The sequence below is a fragment of the Castor canadensis genome, chromosome 10, assembly GCF_047511655.1.
Source record: "Castor canadensis chromosome 10, mCasCan1.hap1v2, whole genome shotgun sequence".
Taxonomy (NCBI): domain Eukaryota; kingdom Metazoa; phylum Chordata; class Mammalia; order Rodentia; family Castoridae; genus Castor; species Castor canadensis.
Window position 1 is genome coordinate 35,899,423 of NC_133395.1, and position 18,536 is coordinate 35,917,958.

Here is an 18,536-nt window from a genome sequence, read left to right on the forward strand (position 1 = left end):
GAAGACCACAGAGGCAAAGTTCCATTTTCATCACATCATATCGAGGGTACATATTATCAGCAGACTTATCACTGTTGCTGTGGACCTTGGTCACCTGGTGCAGGTAGTATTGACATATTTCCCCACCAGTTACTTGTCTACCCTCCTTCCTGTACAGTACTCTGTGGAAAGAAGTCACTATGTGCACCCCACACGTAAGAAGTCTCTACTAGCTAGGTTCCATTCTTGGACGGTGGACTACCTAGCAAAATTACTTGGAATTATTCTGTCAGATTTGTCTCTTCCCCTGCTCATGTTTGCTCCTGAGGGTATGGAGCTGATTTTGATCTTAATGTTTTGTCCCTTAGTGAAGTCCCCAGCACAGTTTTTTGGGGCACAGTAAGATGTCCCACGCAGACCTTACGCACATCCCACCCGTCTCCATTTTTCTAAGAACCCGAGTTCCTTCCACTGGTGAATGGTGTTAAGAAATTAAGATGTAGGTATTGCTACTGGATAAAGTCAGCTCTTAGGGAAATGGTGGTATACCTCATGGTAGAGCCCATGCTTACCCTACACAAACGAGGCCCTGGGTTTGATCCCAATACTGAAAAAAGAAAAAAAACAGCCAATTTTTTAAACCCGATTCTTTTTTTTTTTTTTAAAGGCAGATTAATTCTAAACATACTTTTAATTTATTTGTGTAAGATCTGCCACAATCAGACATTATTCACTTTCATTTTAAGTTATATGCAACATTAATTAGTTTATACATAATTCCATTTATCATTTGTGGGGAGATGGCATTGGGGTTTGAACTCAGGGCTTCACATTTGCTAGGCAGGTGCTCTACCACTTAAGCCACACCTCCAGCCTTAAACCCGATTCTTGTTTTGTTTGCCTCTCATAAAACATCCCAAGTAGCACAAGCAATGTTGGGTTAATGTACCAGATGTGGTGGTCAGAATTAGTATCCGCAAATTATGTTTCCCTTCATGCTTCTATTTTCAAAAATTAACCCCTATGTCTATGTCTCATTTTTGTAGCCCAGGCTGGCCTTGAACTTCCTGCCTCAGCCTGCAGGAGCTGAGATTACAGGCACACTTCACAATACCTCCGAACTGGTTTTTCATTCACTGCCCCGTCACACTCCTTAAACTGTGATAGCTTCAGTTTTGTTTTTCATTCAGGAATGGAATTTGCGAATAATCTTTGCTATGGTAGGCAAAGAAGAAAGGCACAACATGAATGTTTTAGGCACTTTTTATTTTCCAAAAAAAATTGTCGTTAATATATAAACATCTCATTCTCTCAAAAAATTCTGCAACTATACAGCTGTTTGCTCCATTATTTGCATAGGAAATGACCACAATACAAAAATAAGAGGGAAAAAGAAGCAAAACAGCAACCGACTTATGCTTTTATGTAGGTATGGGTCCACGTATAAACATTTCGAAGCCTCTTACAAAATTATGTACACCGTGTCATCTATTTACACGTTTTAAGAGCAACTTTTCTAACAAACAAAACTATAATTTATCAAGTTATGAAAATTGTTCTCTAAAAAAACTTACTATATTACCACAAAATAAATAATGATAAACAATATTTTAAAAACAAAATTAAATTTTCATTTCAATTAAGACCCCTTTTGGCATTTTGCTTATTACTCTGCCCTTTGGTTAACAGCGTGACATTAATTTTATATTGCATATTCGGAGCACTGGCTTCCTTAGCTTTCAACGTATCATTGATAGTAAAGGCAGACACTGAGTCAGTATGAAACAGATAACTAAGCTGCACTGTAATTTAGATAAAATTACTGTGTCTCACTGTATAGCACATGCAAACTCCACATAAACTGTCATTCACCAACAGTACTGCACGAGCGAACATCTTGGTACATGAAAACTGCATCATAAATTCAACATTGCTGTATGTGAAAACGACATCAGTCCTTCTTAAAAACGATACTGTATAGCTTATTGTAAGAGGTTTAACTTTTGTATATTGTAACTATCTTTAAGCTCTTGAGTTTACAATTCATATAAAACATCTTCCATATTTAAAATAAACAATCCTATTTTAATCAGTGCATGAAATTTGCTTTTTTTTTTTTTTTTAGAGTTCATTTGAATGATTATTCCTTCCCCCTCAAAGAAATAAATTTGGTAACATTTTGAGAGGTACCTCACCCCAAATTCCAACTGTAAATGCATTCATGGTTATTTTCAAAAGAAGTGATTTTTTTTTTTACCCCCAAAAAGAATCCTAAAAAACTTGTAATAAACCTATAAAGCTGATTTGCATATTTACAAAATTTTGAATAGCAAATATAGGCAACTCATTAAAAAAAAAAAAAAACCCACATTTGTTCAATGGCTATTTGTGAATTGCCAGGTACACTGCGTACCTCTAAGGACTTACCCAGTATTGACAAAAACTAGTCCAAGTCAAGCAAAATCTTGACATACCATCCATCCTTCTTCCTGTGCCTGCCAACTGCTGTTTATTAAACACTGTCACACTGAGCGATGGTGCCTGGGAGAAACACCCGCCCTCCCCGCTGAGATGAACCTGGTGAGTAAAGCCTTGTAGGTGACAGCAAGCGGTCCAGACCTTACAAGGACCAAACACTTTGGTATGGATACAATGTATTTCCCTGTTTGCTCAAATATACAAAATATACATTTCCAGTTTTTCCTTTTTTTTTTTTTTTTTTTTTTTATCTGAATAGTGAGTGTGTGGTTTAAGGGGTGCCGGGCGGCCTGCGGGTCGCGGGGTGCACACGCTCAGTTCTGGTGCCTCTTCATGTGCAGCGCCAGGTGGTCGGAGCGCGAGAAGCTGCGGTTGCACACCGCGCACTGGAACGGCTTGGCGCCCGTGTGCTTTCGGTAGTGGCGGGTCAGCTCGTCTGAGCGCGCGAACCTCCAGTCGCAGCCTTCCCAGGTGCACTTGTATGGCTTCTCACCTGTAACGACCAACAAAGCGACAGAGAGGTGAGGTGGCCTGCTCCCAGACTGACATCACAAGAAAGAAAGACAGGCTCGTGGTGAACCTTAAGAGCTAAACTGGATAACCAACCCCTCAAGATCACTTGGTGCAGTCATTTCATAGAAAGGTATTTAACTCCAAATTATAGAAAGAAAAACCAAAGAATGGCAATTTGGGGCAAATGCAAAATCAGTGGCCTTATTTTTCTGTACTCCTGCACAAAGTGATTAGATGAACTCCAGCGGTTTTATCACTGTGCAAATACAGGTTCTATTCAAACACACAAATTGGATTAGTATAGGACTAATGGCTACACGGTGGACTAGATAGGACAAAATTCTGGAGCTGCTCAAACCACTCTGGCTCTGAATCCTATTCCACAGTCTGATTGAAACTGGTCCTACACATGTCTGGGAAAACAAAGCTAGAAAACTTTTAAAGATGACTGGCTTAAAGCTTTATGATTTTGGTATTTCATAAAATCCTTCAGCAGACCACACAGTCTGATAAATTCACATTGGTAAAGAGTCAGACCAGGGAAAAAAAAAACCCAAAACCAAACAATTCTACCATTTGCTGATATGATATGGCTGTTATTTTTCTTTATCAAGTGTTGCAACAAAAAGGTATCAAAATTCATTCCATCATCAATTTTGCAAGTGTCTTGTATCTCAGGTACTGTACTGAATGTTTGGGATGTAACTGCACAAAACCAAAATGCCTGGACTCATTAGAAGAGGACCCAATCTTCCTACCATTTTTTGCACAGTTCCCTTCACTTGCACAGTGAGTTGATACTTGCAAACCTCCCACCCTATGATCTGTATTATTTTTAATGTCAAGTGTGCTAGCTATTGAACTTCCAAAACTACTTAGCATTAACAATGTAGTCTTAGTTCACTGTTTTAGAATGAATCCTGGTCAAGATACATATAAAAATCCTAAAACTTAAGTCTATTGCTGAGCACTAACTACTAGTTTCTACATTTATGCTTTATTTTGCCATACTTTCTATGAATGTTAATTTTTTTTAAGATGATAGATTTGCATATTAAAGAACTGTTGGCATACAAGCTGGGTTTTCCACGGCTACCTTCTCCCTAACTTCCTTTTAAAAGGTTTTCTTCTGAAAGGGAAGAATCTCACAGTTGCTCTGAACACTTTTATTTAGTACCAATGAAACTCAATAACTTTTCTACCTAATTTAGCAGTATCATATTCCAGAAACTGAATCTAAATTTTAAAAGACATTGTCCACTTAGCTGAGATTTCCACAGCTTGCAGTTAATGCATTGTTTTACTGTCCTGATAGCTACTCTGGTTCTTGACAAAGAAGAAAAGGCCAGGATTGACCGTGTGATACTGGTCCAATTACTTCCTGTGAGCATGAGACTTCACCTCACTTTCCTCTCCCTCTATTCTGGCTCTGACCTAGGACACACTTATTTTGAATTCCATTTTTGGTTCCTGTTGCTCCATTTTTAAAATTTACATCTCAGCTAGGCGTGATGGTACACATCTGTAATCCCAGCACTTGGGAGGCTAAGGCAGGAGGATCGGGAGTTCGAGGTCAACCTGGGTTACATAGGCAAGGCCCTATTTTTCAGAAAATAAAATAAAATGCACATCTCAATTCAGGATTGTTTTTTCTCATAGTAAATTCTATCCGGAAAGTTCAGCTAACATACTGTGTCTTATAAGTAACACACTTTTCTTTCACTTACATTCACAAATAATGTTTGATTTACAGAAATATTTTAGTACTAGTAGATAGTTGTAGCTCTCCTGTTTGTAGATGTAACTCAAACAGGGAAAAAAGTACACAGAAGTGTTTGGTTTTGTTTCTTATGGAAATGAATCACAGAAATAAACATATTGGGTAAATACATTACTGTCATTTAATGGAAAAAGAAGGCTATTTCTAATGTCTAAGGCAAGAGAAAAAAACTTCCTAAAGAACCCCAATTTTAAAAGAAATCATTTTAGTTTTTTGCATTTAGTAACAAAATAGCAGAACTGAATTTTCAGAGTTTACTTAAGAAACAGGGGACACTAGACTCTTTTTGTCCGCTATTTTTACTGGCTACTAAGCAATAAACTGCACCAGTATTTTTCAAAGTTTACTTTACTGATTGGTTGAAATACAGTAGCCATTAAAGTTCCTAAAACATTTGGGGTTTTGCTCAACTTATGTGCATCTATAGGTTATTCAGCCAAGAATACTCCCAGTGTCTGAAACCGTAGTTACTGGGGCCAAATCTTACTATAAAAGCAAGGACAACTATTCCCCACTTTGGGCAGTTTCTATGGGATTTGTTCGTGTCAACACTGTTCAACTAAAACATTGTAGAGGAAGCTGGTACCCAATTTCTGGCCAAACAGCAGACTTGAGCCTTTTTTCTTCAGCCAGAAACACTATACACAGTACTTCTGGGAAACCAAACTGACTTCCTTCAAGTTATATTTCAACAGGATAGAGCTTTCAAAAGTTTAATTGGATTTTTACAGGATCTCTTTCCAATACCACCAATTTAAAATGTTTAGTTAAGCTCTTTCAACATCAACTGTATTTTTAAGTTCTCATGCTGCTAATGTGAAACTTTCCAAAGCAAAGAGAAAAGTGACAAAGTTGTTCGCCATGGAAAAGGATCTTCAACTTTTATCTCAAAGTATGCATATTCTTATTCTAACTTTAAAACTATAGACAGTTTGCTAAGAATCCCTAACCTGAAAAAAAAAGTTCAAGTTAAAAATGCACATTACCCCTCAGTGATAAAGCCTTTAACCTATTTTATAAAAATGTCAAGCAGAAGCATTAGCAGTACTTTTACTTTGAAGAGGGAGCACACACAAATCTTCCCTGAGCGCACCTCCAGGGCTAGGTACTTGTCACTGCTTACTCCTCTCCTCACTAAGGCGCCTTGAGCTCCTGCTCACCACTTTTCTTTAATGTCCCACTGAAATCTTCCATTAGCAAACACTAATACACTGTTTTTGAATGATTTAAGGAACGCATACATGTTGCTCAAACTTACTTAGCTCCTAAAAAGCCACTGTGTAGGGTAAGGACTAGCTTAATGGACTCAAAGCAGTCAATCCCCAGACTGTAACGCCCAAGAGCACACCATAGCTGAGCCAACCCTCTACAGAGATCCACTTTTTGGGGGCTGGAGGGAAAGGCATCCTGAAAACTGTTCTATGCTAGCATCAGGGTTCCTTTCTTCCAAATTAGGTGAGTTTCAGTGGGTTAGCAGAATGTTTGTAAAGTATTCAGAAAGTCTTTAGCAAGAAACTAAAACATTATCTATTTTTCTTCTCTGATGAACAGATAAAAAAATGACTTTTGAACCTATCACAATGGAATGGGAGGTTTCTCTGCTCTGCTGAGCATATTCAACAGACTCATACCAAGGTCTTTCTCTAGAATGTTCTACATAGATTCTTCTAGCAAAAGAAAAAAAATCTGGGCCGGGGATGTAGCTCAGTGGTAGAGCACTTGCCTAGCATGCATCAAGGCCCTGCAAAAGAAAAAATTAGGAAAAAACAAACAAAAGAAAAAACCCTAACAAAAAGAAAAAAGTCACAGAAGGAAGTATTTGTTTTAGGACAGTCACATTAGGTGACTTTTCCAAAGTTTATTACAGCAAATTTGTACATCTGTTTCCTTCCTGATGACTAAAAGACAATCCAATCAGTAACAGCTGATAAGGATAAAAGCTAAAAAACCATCAGAATTAAAGCCAGTACTTATTAAGAGGTCTGTACTAAATGCCTTGCAAAGCACAAGTAAAACTTGGTCTCTGACCTCAAAGAACGCCAATTAATATTTTTCCCCCATCATCACAGACTTATGGAATTTAGAGTCTCTGAAATAGACTCCATATTAGATTTGCTACTAATAAAAGGGATTGCTTTTAATAAACAAAAATTTATGGGAGATTATTTATATACCTGAGAAAATTGATAAAGTGGGATGATTTGAGCTCACTAATTCCTATTTTTATACATCTATGTCAGTGATTTTCCATTTAAAAATTTCATTTTGCTCATCACAGTAGAATCCAACTACAGAGAAAGTTTCATTTTAAGAGTCAGGCTAACATTTACTAGGTATAGTACCCTTGACATATCAGTAATGGGCCCATTTTGAGGAAACTGATGTAAAAGCTATATTAAGAAATTCCCTTCTTAATCACATGTATCGAATTATCACTTTCTTTAAAATATGATTCATCATCCCCTTCTAGAAAAGGCCTGGCAGACCATGGGAGATCATTCCTGTCTCTATCTCTGTCAATTTATTTTGAACCAGTCTGGGTGCAGCACGGGGTTCAAATGCACATTACTGATCACCAATTTGCACTTGCGCACAGATTGCTTGCTCAAGGCTAAGTTGTGCTTTGTCTTCAGACTGCCCTTGGAAGATCCCCAGGGTCAAAGACTGCCATCTATTCCTGCTGTGCTGCCACACCTTTCCTAAGGCCTCTCTGAAACTTGTTTGGCCCAAGTCTGACCTGTTTTTTTCATAATGAAAACAAGGGAAGGCAGAAGAAGCCAGTGTGAGGATTTTCCTTGCTGGGACCACTAAGGGTAATCTGACTGCATGTCTATTGGGGTGAGAACCACATTTGGAGCCTCTTCAAGAGAAAATATTCGAATCACTTACTATCCATCCTTAAGTTGTAGGGAGATAAATAAAATTCTAAACAAATTTTCTTTTATAGAACTGGACTGACTAGAGGAAAACAAATTCTGTAGCCTATAGTGCTGGCCAAAGGCAGCAGAAGTTGGGGGCTTCTTCTTTTTAGCAAGAGAACACTGTTCTGCTGAACCAAGGGCTATACTTGCAGGTCCCATCCAAGCAGAGTGAGTGTCTCTGGTCTCCTAAACTACAGCTCTCCCCATTAACAGGGTTAATGAAATGAAATACCAATTCTTGAGTCTCCTGACTCAAGACTACATTCAGATTTACTTTCTTTGTAGTAAGAGCCCAAAGTAATTAAAAAGAAAAGTCAATGAAATATTTTATGTTTTCTTTTTATTAACCAGAATAGAAAAATCCTGTCTTCATTTGTCTAGCACTGGAGTATAGATAAACGTCCTTTCCTTTAATTTGCATTTCACATCATTTCCCTGACCAGTGGGTTGCTCCCTTCTTAAAGGTTAACCTTTCTATAAAGTAGCCAAAAGGAAATTTACTTTTCCTAGTAGATATTTTGAAGTAAAAGTTCCCCACTGTTCACTTCTAAAACAGTACCTCATCCCAACTCAGAGTTGTGAGAAATTCTTGCATATAAATAATAACAATACAGGATGACCAGTAAGAATGCTGCTTGGCAAACACTTTTACTCAAGTAGGACACTGCCTTGTTTCTATTCATGAAAAAAGATGTAGGTCACAGAGAAAACAGCCCCTGGATTCTATAGAACTAAAAATACCTGCCAAAGTAAAATTCTTGGGCAATTAAAAAAAATCTTTTTAAAAAGAAAACATTTCTATCCACATTCCTTTGACCATCACAGCTGCTTGCTTCTACCTCCATTTCAGTAATTTTATTTAATCTGTGTATGAACCATCTTCTCGCACTAGTTTTAAAAAACCAAAAGGGAAGAAGCGATTATTTCATCTTTGGATCCTCCATAAAAATCGTTCAAAAAGATTTACTGAATCAAATTATGCTTAAGCCTTTGATAAGCTTTATCATCTCAAAACAATGTTTAATCAATTTCCTATGTAAATGTTTTTCAGATGAAAGAACAAATCCCAGAAGCAAAGTTTAATCTTCCCAGTGAGTCATTAAAAAGAAATGGTTTTTAAGCTTTCATGCTCATAAATACCTTTCCTGGGGTCTGAACCAGCAAGTCTCCTAAGACACCAGCTTTTTGTTTTGTTTTAAACATAAGCCTGAAATTCATTAATACAGAAAATAAATTTCAAAGCTGCAAGTGAAAACAAAATAGTGAAAATAATTTAAGGACTTTTAACTAATGACACCTATCAGGAAAGGCTAAATGTGGTACTTTTTTCCTGCACAGTTTTCAAATAGATTAAAAAAAAAAAAAAAAAACCCACCAGATACTAAATCTCATCCTACGAAACACTTTCTTCCTGATGCTACTTCTCCCAATAAAACAGGTTACACATCTAACCACACTAGTCTTGATCCAAATTGTACACTCTCCATCCAAATAAGACCTGAAATGAAATCCTTCCAAATTTCCCCCTTTTTTTTTTGTAACTTTTCACCCCCTTTCTACAGATTTGCTCAAAAAAAAGTAGTAACTTTTTATGTTCAGAACATTCTGAATGATCCTTCCAGTGAAGTGCCACATCTTTGTTGTCAATATTCTCAGTATTTTGACGTAAGAAATCTATATGCAATACCCAGTCAATGAACAGTGACTCTGGAGCGAAGAACTAGACTAGAACCGTAGTAGCAAACCAGAACCCAAAGTAAAGCTTCAAGCAGAGATCATGCATTTTCACGGGTACATAGTAACATCTTCTAAATGTTCCTAGGAAATAAAGCGGTCTACATAATCAAGCAGGGAGAACAGAGTCCACCAACTTTACAGAAGCTTGGGCTACAACTCCTTCCAGACTTTGTATGAAATTTTTTTCTGAACAAGGAGTCTTGGAGGCAATGCTTCACCCAGATTCCGTTTGTGTTCCTATCTTCTGGTGTGAGAACATTTCCAACTGTCCCTTCCCTTTATTAAGGCAGGTAGGTAAGCAGAACAAGTGCAGGAAGTCCCCATCTAAGAGATACTGTGCCAAGTATATGTGCTGCTCAAAGACTTTTCTCTTTACAACAGCTAATTTTCTGCCCTATTCCAGAAAGCTGAAGCTGAAAATGATCTAAATCTTTATGATGAAATTAAGGGAAAAGGGCTGAGGGTGTGACTTTAGTATCAGGGTACTTGCCTAGCATGCACAAGAGTCCGAGTTTGATTCCCCAGTCGTGACAAGAAAAAAAAAATGAAGGAAAAGCTAGTACAAAACAGGAGGACAGCATAACAGTCATGCTGATTTAAAAGGGCACAATGATATGAGAATCTTTTTAAAGGTGCTTGAGAACAATTTTAGAATGACTGCAATGACATAGTCCCTGTACACATCAGAAGGCATAGGAATTTCAGTGAAACATTCACTTAAATGCTGTTAAAAGTACAAATAGTTTTGATTTGGAAATATACCACTTATTGACCTTGTTGCCTAGAAGCAGCTATAAGCATTACTAACCAAAGCATGATAAATATGTAGACACACGTATTACAAATAACACGCACAAACACCCACTCACCCACATAGTGTAGGCCTACGAGTATGTGGTCTTTGTGTATATAGGTATAAACAAAATTTAATTATTGCCTAGAATAGAGGCAAATTACATTTCAAGTATGTTCTCAGAATATACAAAGAAGATAGCTCTTCTTCATTCGGAAACTGTAATGAAGTTTCTGAATAAAGAATTCAAAGTATATGAACTTAAAAAACTTGAATGTTATGATTCTTGTGACTCAAGAAGCTGATTTATCTTTTACTCTTTCATTCCAAAAATTTTTTTTTAAAAAGTTCTGCTTTGGAAAGACTATCTGGTTAGGTTCAGTTTACAGCCTAAACTAAAGAATCATTTACAATCTGAAACTCCAGAGTAAGTATTAAGCACAACGCAGATGTCTGTTGTTTTAATTGCTTAAATCATTTTTTAAAAACATATGGCAACTTGACATTTCAAAGCACTCACAATTATTTTCTGAAGAAATGCTAGGGTACCTCACATGCTGCCAGCAAAACAGAAATCATTTAAAGAATAATTTATTTTATGTCATCAAATAATTTTTAAAGCTTCCTAATAAATTGTCCAAGTTGGGGTGGGGGGATGGTGGACAGAAAAACAAAAACAAACTATTAAATAAGAGAAGTTATTTAGAACAACTGTTTCATCTACCTGCGCCTTCAAAAGAAAAAGGAACAACAAAAAAAGCAAAAATGAAAAACAAGCCTTTGCTGGCTTTGATACATTCGCTGAAAAACCGGGAGGGGTGAGGAGGGCGCAAGGAGAGCACAGGTAATTTTAAAAGGCATTGTCTAGAAACTAGAAATGAGAAGAAACAACCCCAATGCTCTATGATTACCCAAGAACGGGTTTAGCCAGATGAGCAAGTCTGGTACAAACCCTCCCCAAGGCATTTGAAAGACTATCAAACAAAACTTTATTAAACTGGATTACATGGTCTCACTTATTAGATGTTTAAGGCCACAATATTTATGATCAGGTGAAAAAGTTGATTCACGACACCCAAACTTCGGCCTAGATCCTCTTTTTCGTTGGCTTTTATTAGTATGAGCATTGTTAAGACAACCCACTATTAAATTTCTTTGCCAGCAGGTCAAGTTCCAGAATCCCAGGTACAAGCATTCAGAGCACTAAACCCTGACAGGGGTTGAAAGGCTATTAAGATATGGCCTGCCTACATCCCTGCAATAAGCTGTTGATTACATCGTTATATGCAGTTGTGCTGTCTTTTATTAGCAGACTTTAACCCCATGAAAACATGTTCCCTTCTTCCTAACTCCAGTTTCAAGGACTTCCAAGAGAAAAAACAATAGTTTAAATGTTTGTAAGTCATTTCCCTGTCTCTCCACATCCCCTTTGATCAAAACTTCAGGTAAAAACCCATGTGCCATGTTTCACTAATACAAGTAGCCTGTAGAAGATATTTCAGTATTTTCATATGGAGTATTTTCCTGGCACTCATCATTTTTAACTTGAAAACTGTAGATTGAAGTTTTTATTAGATGCCAAATTCTTTTGTGGGTGCTTAACTGTAAATGTAATTTCTGCCTTGGGTTGCTTATATGTAGGATCATTCCTTTTATGTAATCAATTTGTCTATATCTTAAAAACCTCAGACCAAAACAATCCATTCATTTCATAGATAAATGTAGGAGATGTCTTTTCTTTAAAAGCAGTTTCTCAAAAAGCCCTGGTATCTACCACATTGTCGCCAATACCATTTGGGTTTTAATAAGTCCCATGTTTATTGTTGGGATATCTAGCAATACTTCCTAACATGCACACAAAATGTCTGCAGTCAGGTTCCTCTCAAGGCTCTATCTCAGCTCTGACCTTTGTTCAAAGGCTTTTACTTTTTAATGCAGCAGTTAGAGATAACTACTTCATTTATCAAAACTCAATTTCCATAGTAACATCTAGCCTGGGGAGATTCAAGTCCTCACACTAATCCAACAACCCATTCAAAGGAACTGTTGAATACTTTGGTTTCCATAGCAATGATGGAATAATACATTTTGCTAGGTCACTGCTTTTATTAGCAAACTTATTCTTTGAACTTTAGGTAAGGCTGTATTTATTGAGGAAAAAAGTACAATCGCTTTATGGAAGTTCTTTCCTTTAGGGCTATTCTTTTAAGAAAATTACAAATAGCAACTATCTATTTATTTGAAAATATTATGGGTATGTGGAGCCCTTTAATAAAGTCTACCACATAACTCCACCTTAAATTGGGTACTGATATAGTTTTAGAATTAAAAAGCTCCTAAAAGGAATTGCTATAGATTTAAAAAAAATTATTATAAAATTAAAGAGACTAACTTTAAAAGCAAGTTTTAAACAAGAATGATTTTAAATGGAAGCTAGTATAAAGATGAGGTTTCTCAAACACAGCAAGCCTGGGCTGGGGCAGAATGTGAAATCACTTTTAAACCATAACCCTATTTTTGACCACCTGACTTTAATACTCTGCAATTTCAGGCCTGCTTTCATCAGGCACAGCAAACGCACTGAATGCAAACCTTTTAAGCTAACGGTGAAACCAAAGATAATGTTTTAAACAGTTATGCTGTGTACATGCTAAATGGAAAAACAAATTAGTGTTCAAAATGGCTTTATTGAAGCAACATGATTTACCAAGGAAAAAGAACTTTTTTTTCTTCTTTCAAGACAGGAATAGCATTGCCATTAAAAGTTTTAAAATCCATTAGTAAACACTGTTGCTTATGTTTGGGAGCAATTAATTCTATGTGAGGTGACAGGGCAAGGCCTCCTTGAGGGGACATCAGCCTTCCTGGAACCAGACTTTCTCATGGAACTGAATTCTGAGCCAACCCAGTGCTGAAAAGGTAGGTCATTAAAAAAATAAAAGTTGACAGAAGAAAGAAGAGATCAAACACGTGCTGGCTTTTAAAGGGATGAATACCACTTCTACTATTTACACAACTCCCAGAATTAACAAGAAAATTACATACCGGTATGAGTCCTCAGGTGAGCTTTTAAATGAGACGACTTTGTATAAACTTTTGTGCAACCTGAAATAAAGGAGCAGAGGAAGAACATCTTGTCATTCTGGAGGTCCTTTTGAAATCTTTACATTTGATGATGCAGTGTTTAAAATCTGGCTTTCAAGAGGAAATCTCTCAGGCTAGATGAAATATTTGAAGCTTCAGTTTTAAAAGTCTTAAGGAGCCCTTCCCCCATTACCTTATTAAAGCATAAAGTGGCTTGTTTTATATATTACTTACTAGTAGGAAAGAACAGGTATTTGAGCCAACTGACAAATGGAAAATGTGTTTATATCCCAGTAGGTACTTTTTACTAGTAATACTTAACAGCTATTATAGAACATATGGGGTTTTTTTAAATTAATGGATATAGGGCTGACAGTACTAAACCATTATCCAAGATGACTATAATTTTCTGTTCTCTGACATTTGTTTTTTTCATTTAGCATGTCATGCCATATCATGTACCAGTCAATAAATTATGCCCTGTATTAATCATAAATGAGCTTACGCTAGCAACTGAGAGATATATTCATTACTGTCATCAATTTATATTTTGAGTCATGTATCTCACTCAAAAATGAGCTTATGCTCTGGGAACCATCCCTAAATCTATCCTGTGGACAGTCTAGTATATACCAGCAGGCTAGGTGGCTACAACTCCTGCTTCAATATAATATACATTTTCCCCACCTCACTGAATCTTTCCAGAGCACTTAATTTAGAACTTAAAACTGCAATTTACTAGATTATCTTAAATGAGCTCCTTAAAATTTTATTTACTATTAAAGAAAAAAGTCCAAGGTAACTTTATCCCATTTAAGGCAGGGCCCTATGTAGCACTGGATGGGGCGTGAGCCACCATGCCCAGCTGGCCATTTTTTTAAATATCTAAGTAAGCAATAGATGACTACCTGATTACAAACCAGGATAAAGCACAGAAATCAGTTATGAAATGAGCAAAAGTTGGGCTGAGAATATAGCTCAGTGGTAGAGCACTTGCCTAGTATACCCAAAGGCTCTGGGTTCAATCTCAGCACTGAAAAAAAGCCAACTAAAATAATTATCTGTTTTCACCCATCAAGTGCAACTTCCCTATGTAAATTTAAAGTCATTAGTTATAAAGGTACAAATGCACATGCACCACTCACAAGCACCTTCAAGGCTTCAACCAGCTAAGACCACTTACCCGGATAATCACAGTAGTGGATGCGTCGTTTCTCCAAATCCGGGTTACTCCTTCTATTGTATCTGACAGGTTGGATGTTTTGAGAAGTAACTGGCAGAGTGGCAGGTAAATTTGGATTGTGAATTGCCAGTTTAGAAGCAATCGTAGCAGCATAGGATGGAGGTGGGGTTAAATTCTGGAGCATCTCTGCTTGTCTATCGGGACTTCCAGGCTCTGAGCTGGGTGGTGACGGGGGGAAGTAAGTGGCCTGTTGTGGCAGAAACTGACTTGGCATTGTGTATGTGCAAGGGGGCATGCCCTGGAACTGTTTCACTGCAGTCTGCGGAACAGCAGAGGTGTGTGAGTTAAGGCCTGCTATGGCCGCTGACATAGAAACATTAAGGGTGTCCATTACTGCTGTCTGGTTTGTAGAACTGGGCATGTCTAGATCCGGTGTATTCAGTAGCTGGTACAGGTGACCCTGCTGGGAAGGGACAGAAAGATGAAGATCTGGTGTAGGAAGTTCTTGTTTGATGAAAATATTGTTCACCTCTGGAGCTGCGGTCTGGTGTGAGCTGAATATACTGGTGAACTCGGGGAGGGCCTGGGTCGGGGCCGGAGGAGGAGGGGCAGTCGTTTCACTCTGGTGGCTGAAAATGGTAACAGGTTCTGTCTTGATGTGTGGTACGCAGGGTCTCTGGGATTTGTAGAGGCCAGTTCTCAGGTGAGTGATGTCAGGGAGGAAGACGTTCATACTGATACTGTAAGGTAACCCTTCACTGTCAGTGAAGAACTGGTCTACCACTGAGGCACTGTCTCGTCTATACTTTTTATGCTCTGGAATTATTGGAACTGGAGGAAGCTGAGGTGTCAGATACTTCTCCATTTCACATCTCGTCTAAAAAAGAAGAGATACAAACATATGTAATCTACCCAATTCATCTCAGGAAGAAGGGCAAGCGGCACTTACTAAAAGTTCTCCCCAGGATCCCTGGGAACAGTTCTAGGACAAGCTCTTAAGTGCTGCTTATAAACTTATCAGGTTCATTTTGGCCATTGTATAATTATCGGTTCACCAAAAGCTTATTAGGAAAGTCTGTATGACATGTCTTTGGTAAAATCGCTCACCAAGTCAACCCCAGACAAAAGTGAAAGAGGCAAATCAAGAAAAAAAGGAAGCAGAATACATATTCCTTTCTGATGCAATATCGAGTGTCGGCTCTGTAGGAGCAGGAGTCCCTGTTTAATGCAGTTAAACTGCAATTAAAGTAGGATCCAAGTATTGCCAAACCACCTCAGTTCTGTTTGTGTCACATAGCAAAATTTAACATCTTATTTAAAAAATAAAAACTAGGCAAACTTTAAAATAATATTGCAAAAGGTTTTGTTTTGAAATTTGGCTGGATAATTCAAAACTATCTACCATAAAACATTCTTTGGTTATTTCACTGCCTTTTCTCGTGTATCACTCAATGAAAACTTAAACACAATGTTCTGAGCAAACCATCGTGTCCACTGAAACGAAACAATTTCACATCCACCATTTGATCTAAGTGTTGATTTTAACCAGCAGATTGGTAATTGGTTAATATGATAATGAAATGTTCCTATTCATATCCCTATCTGAAACAGATCTTTAATTACCTAAGGGAAAAATCACTCCCTTGGTAGACTGGTGCTAAGAAGCCCGTGGGTGGGACCAGTCTGCTGTATCACTAGCAGAGTCATCAGCAAAACATTTATCGTGTCCTCTTCAGTGGGCCAATGTTACATTCCCCCTCACTCTGTAAAAAGCTCAGTCATCCCTTAGCTCTAGGTGTCTCCTACGCAGAAAACTGCCACATTGAAATAACCAAATCGATCTCAGTGATTTTTAAGGACACGACCTGGCTTGTAACCAGTTGCCTCAGTCTTTTTACAGCTATCTTCTTTCCTAGTATAACATAACCTTCATTTTTTTCTTCATTTTTAGCAACGAAAAGGAAATTTCAAAAGAAAACCAAAACCCAACTAAATGGAATGGCTCATATAACTATTAGCCACAGTTCCTTAATCGGTGAATAACAAAGTCCTATTTTGCTACTAAATCTCAAAGAGCGTTTCATCTCGGACCTCAGCAGCTTCGGTGTGGATGGGAACGGGATTTCCCGGATACGCACGATTTAAAAATAAAGATTAACGCGGCAGTCATGTGAATAACATCTCTGACAGAATGCCACTGTCCTCTCAAAGCACTGCGACCCCGGCAGACCCCCGGGAGGAGGCGCTGGGCACGAATACACAATATACCAAGCGGCTATTAAATGAAGCGTCTGGAAATAAACCGAACTAAACCCTTTCGTGAGCTGCGCTCCCGTGGCGGTTAGTGGTTTCTGATTTTAGCTCTTCCAGCTGTTTGCATGTGGGTCTGTTTCCAATTTTTTTTTTTTCTTCCTTGGGACAAGCTAAAAGTCCCGGGAAGTTTTTTCTGGGCTATATGACTCCGTGCGTGGGCGAAAGAAACAGGCGGTTGCTCTAATTCGGCTGCTGGACAAGTGTAAAAGCCAACTGCCAGTTTTCAGCGCCGCTCGGGGAGGAAATTTACGCGCACGCAAAGAAAAACACCCCCGGCCTCCCCCCGCCCTTTCTTTTTAAGGAAAAATAAGCGCTCCAATACAGTCTTAGTCTTCCTAACTCCTGTTTCCCAAACGGGGCCCCACGATCGCTTGTAGAGCAGGGTGAGCCAGGGGAGCTGAAACCCCGCGATCCTCTCCCCAGCACCCCAACCTGCAGTTCTACTTAAAGCGAGACGGCGAAGGGAGGTGGTCCTTCAAGGCCACGGCCATGGGAGGGAGCGGTGAAGCGCAATTTAAGTCAAGTCGAGCTTGAGGTTACAAGGTTTCAGCCCCCGCATGTAGGAAAAACAAGCAAGGTGCGCGTGAGCGCCCGGCTCTCTCGAACCTCTTCCAGGCGGACTGCCAAGGGCCGATTCACCTCGGAACACCCCCTCTTCCAGGCCCCCCAACTTACGCCCTGCAAAACGCGGTGCCCAGGCCTGGAGGGCCGGGCAGAGCAGGGCGGGTCCGCCCACCCCAGCGCCCGCTACCGTGCGCCCCGACGCACGCCCAGCCTGGAGCGGCCCCTGTCGCCCGCGCGTCGCAGCGGCGGGACACGCCCGAGCCCCGGGAAGGAGGCGGAGGGAGGGAAGGAGGGAGGGCAGCCGCTCTTCCTACCTGGACCAGCTCCTCCGGGGGCAGCCGCGGGCCCGCGGCGGGCGGCGGCGCCGGCTGCGGGGGCTGCGCGGGCGCTGGCTGCGCCTGCGGGTGGTGGTGCGGGTGCTTCAGTTCCTCGCCGGGGAAGAGCGCCGCATCGCGGGCCGGGTTCGCGGCGCCCAGCACGGGCTTGAGCTGCGCGAATACCGGCTCGTCCTGTGGGGCCGGCGGCTGGGGCACGGGTCCCAGGCGGGCGCTCATGGTCAGCACCCGCGTAGCCATGGGCAGTCGGGGGGCAACTCCGGGCGCGGGGCGCGGATCAAGCGCGCTTCCCACCTCGCCCACGCTGGCTCGGGACGGCGAACTCGGCGCGGGGCCGCGGGTGAAGGGGACGCTCCGAGCAGACCCCTCGGCCAACAGCAGACACAGTTTTTTGAAGGCGCGCACGAAAAGCAAAACTCTTCCGCTGTGCCTCGCGTAAACGCCAACGTCCTCCTGGCGGCCACTTTCTCCCGCCCCGCCCCAACGCGCTCTCTCCCTCTCTGGAGCCCGCTCCCGCCACCGCCGATCTCCGCGAGCGAGCTGCGAGCGCGCGTACCTGCCCGCGACTACTGACACTTGACGCCCGCCTCTATTTCACCCAACTCCAGGTGGGCGGGGCCTGCCAACCTGACTGGCAGCGCCGCGGCGAATCCCGAGGCGCTGAGGCCGGCCGGGCCGGAGAGACCAGCCTATGAGAGGAGAGAATTCCTCTAGGCCCCGCCCCCGCCAGGCCGACCGCACCCCTCGGGCCACGAGCTTCGCGCGCAGGGCTGCCGCGCAGTTTGTACACAAGTCCTCTGACAGATTGGGCTGACGGAGCCGGGGGCGGAGGGAAGGAGAGGAGCGGGCGGAATCT

General features: G+C 40.4%; 1 protein-coding gene across 3 annotated transcripts; it reads right to left on the reverse strand.

The window, feature by feature from the left end:
• Positions 1-1,226: 1,226 nt before the first annotated feature.
• Klf5 (KLF transcription factor 5) lies at positions 1,227-18,261 on the reverse strand. 3 transcript variants are annotated; one of them, XM_020184405.2, is made up of 4 exons: positions 17,660-18,261; positions 14,469-15,345; positions 13,247-13,306; positions 1,227-2,950 (listed from the first exon to the last, which is right to left on the reverse strand). In XM_020184405.2, exons 1-4 carry the CDS (start codon positions 17,918-17,920, stop codon positions 2,772-2,774), a joined length of 1,377 nt encoding a protein of 458 aa, XP_020039994.2. In that variant the 5' UTR covers positions 17,921-18,261; the 3' UTR covers positions 1,227-2,771. The 3 variants fall into 3 exon arrangements, with proteins under 3 accessions (XP_020039994.2, XP_020039992.2, XP_020039993.2); XM_020184403.2 differs by lacking the exon at positions 17,660-18,261 and adding an exon at positions 17,457-17,480; XM_020184404.2 differs by lacking the exon at positions 17,660-18,261 and adding an exon at positions 17,388-17,473.
• Between the last annotated feature and the right edge of the window lie 275 nt (positions 18,262-18,536).

Bases quoted from the DNA above. Each gene is read 5' to 3' on its own strand.
- Klf5 (XM_020184405.2), bottom strand. From the start codon at position 17,920: ATGGCTACGCGGGTGCTGACCATGAGCGCCCGCCTGGGACCCGTGCCC. The intron at 13,307-14,468 runs GTAAGTGGTCTT...CCTTTATTTCAG, and splicing joins CCACTACTGTGATTATCCGG to GTTGCACAAAAGTTTATACA. The intron at 2,951-13,246 runs GTATGTAATTTT...TGGTCGTTACAG, and splicing joins TCACCTGAGGACTCATACCG to GTGAGAAGCCATACAAGTGC.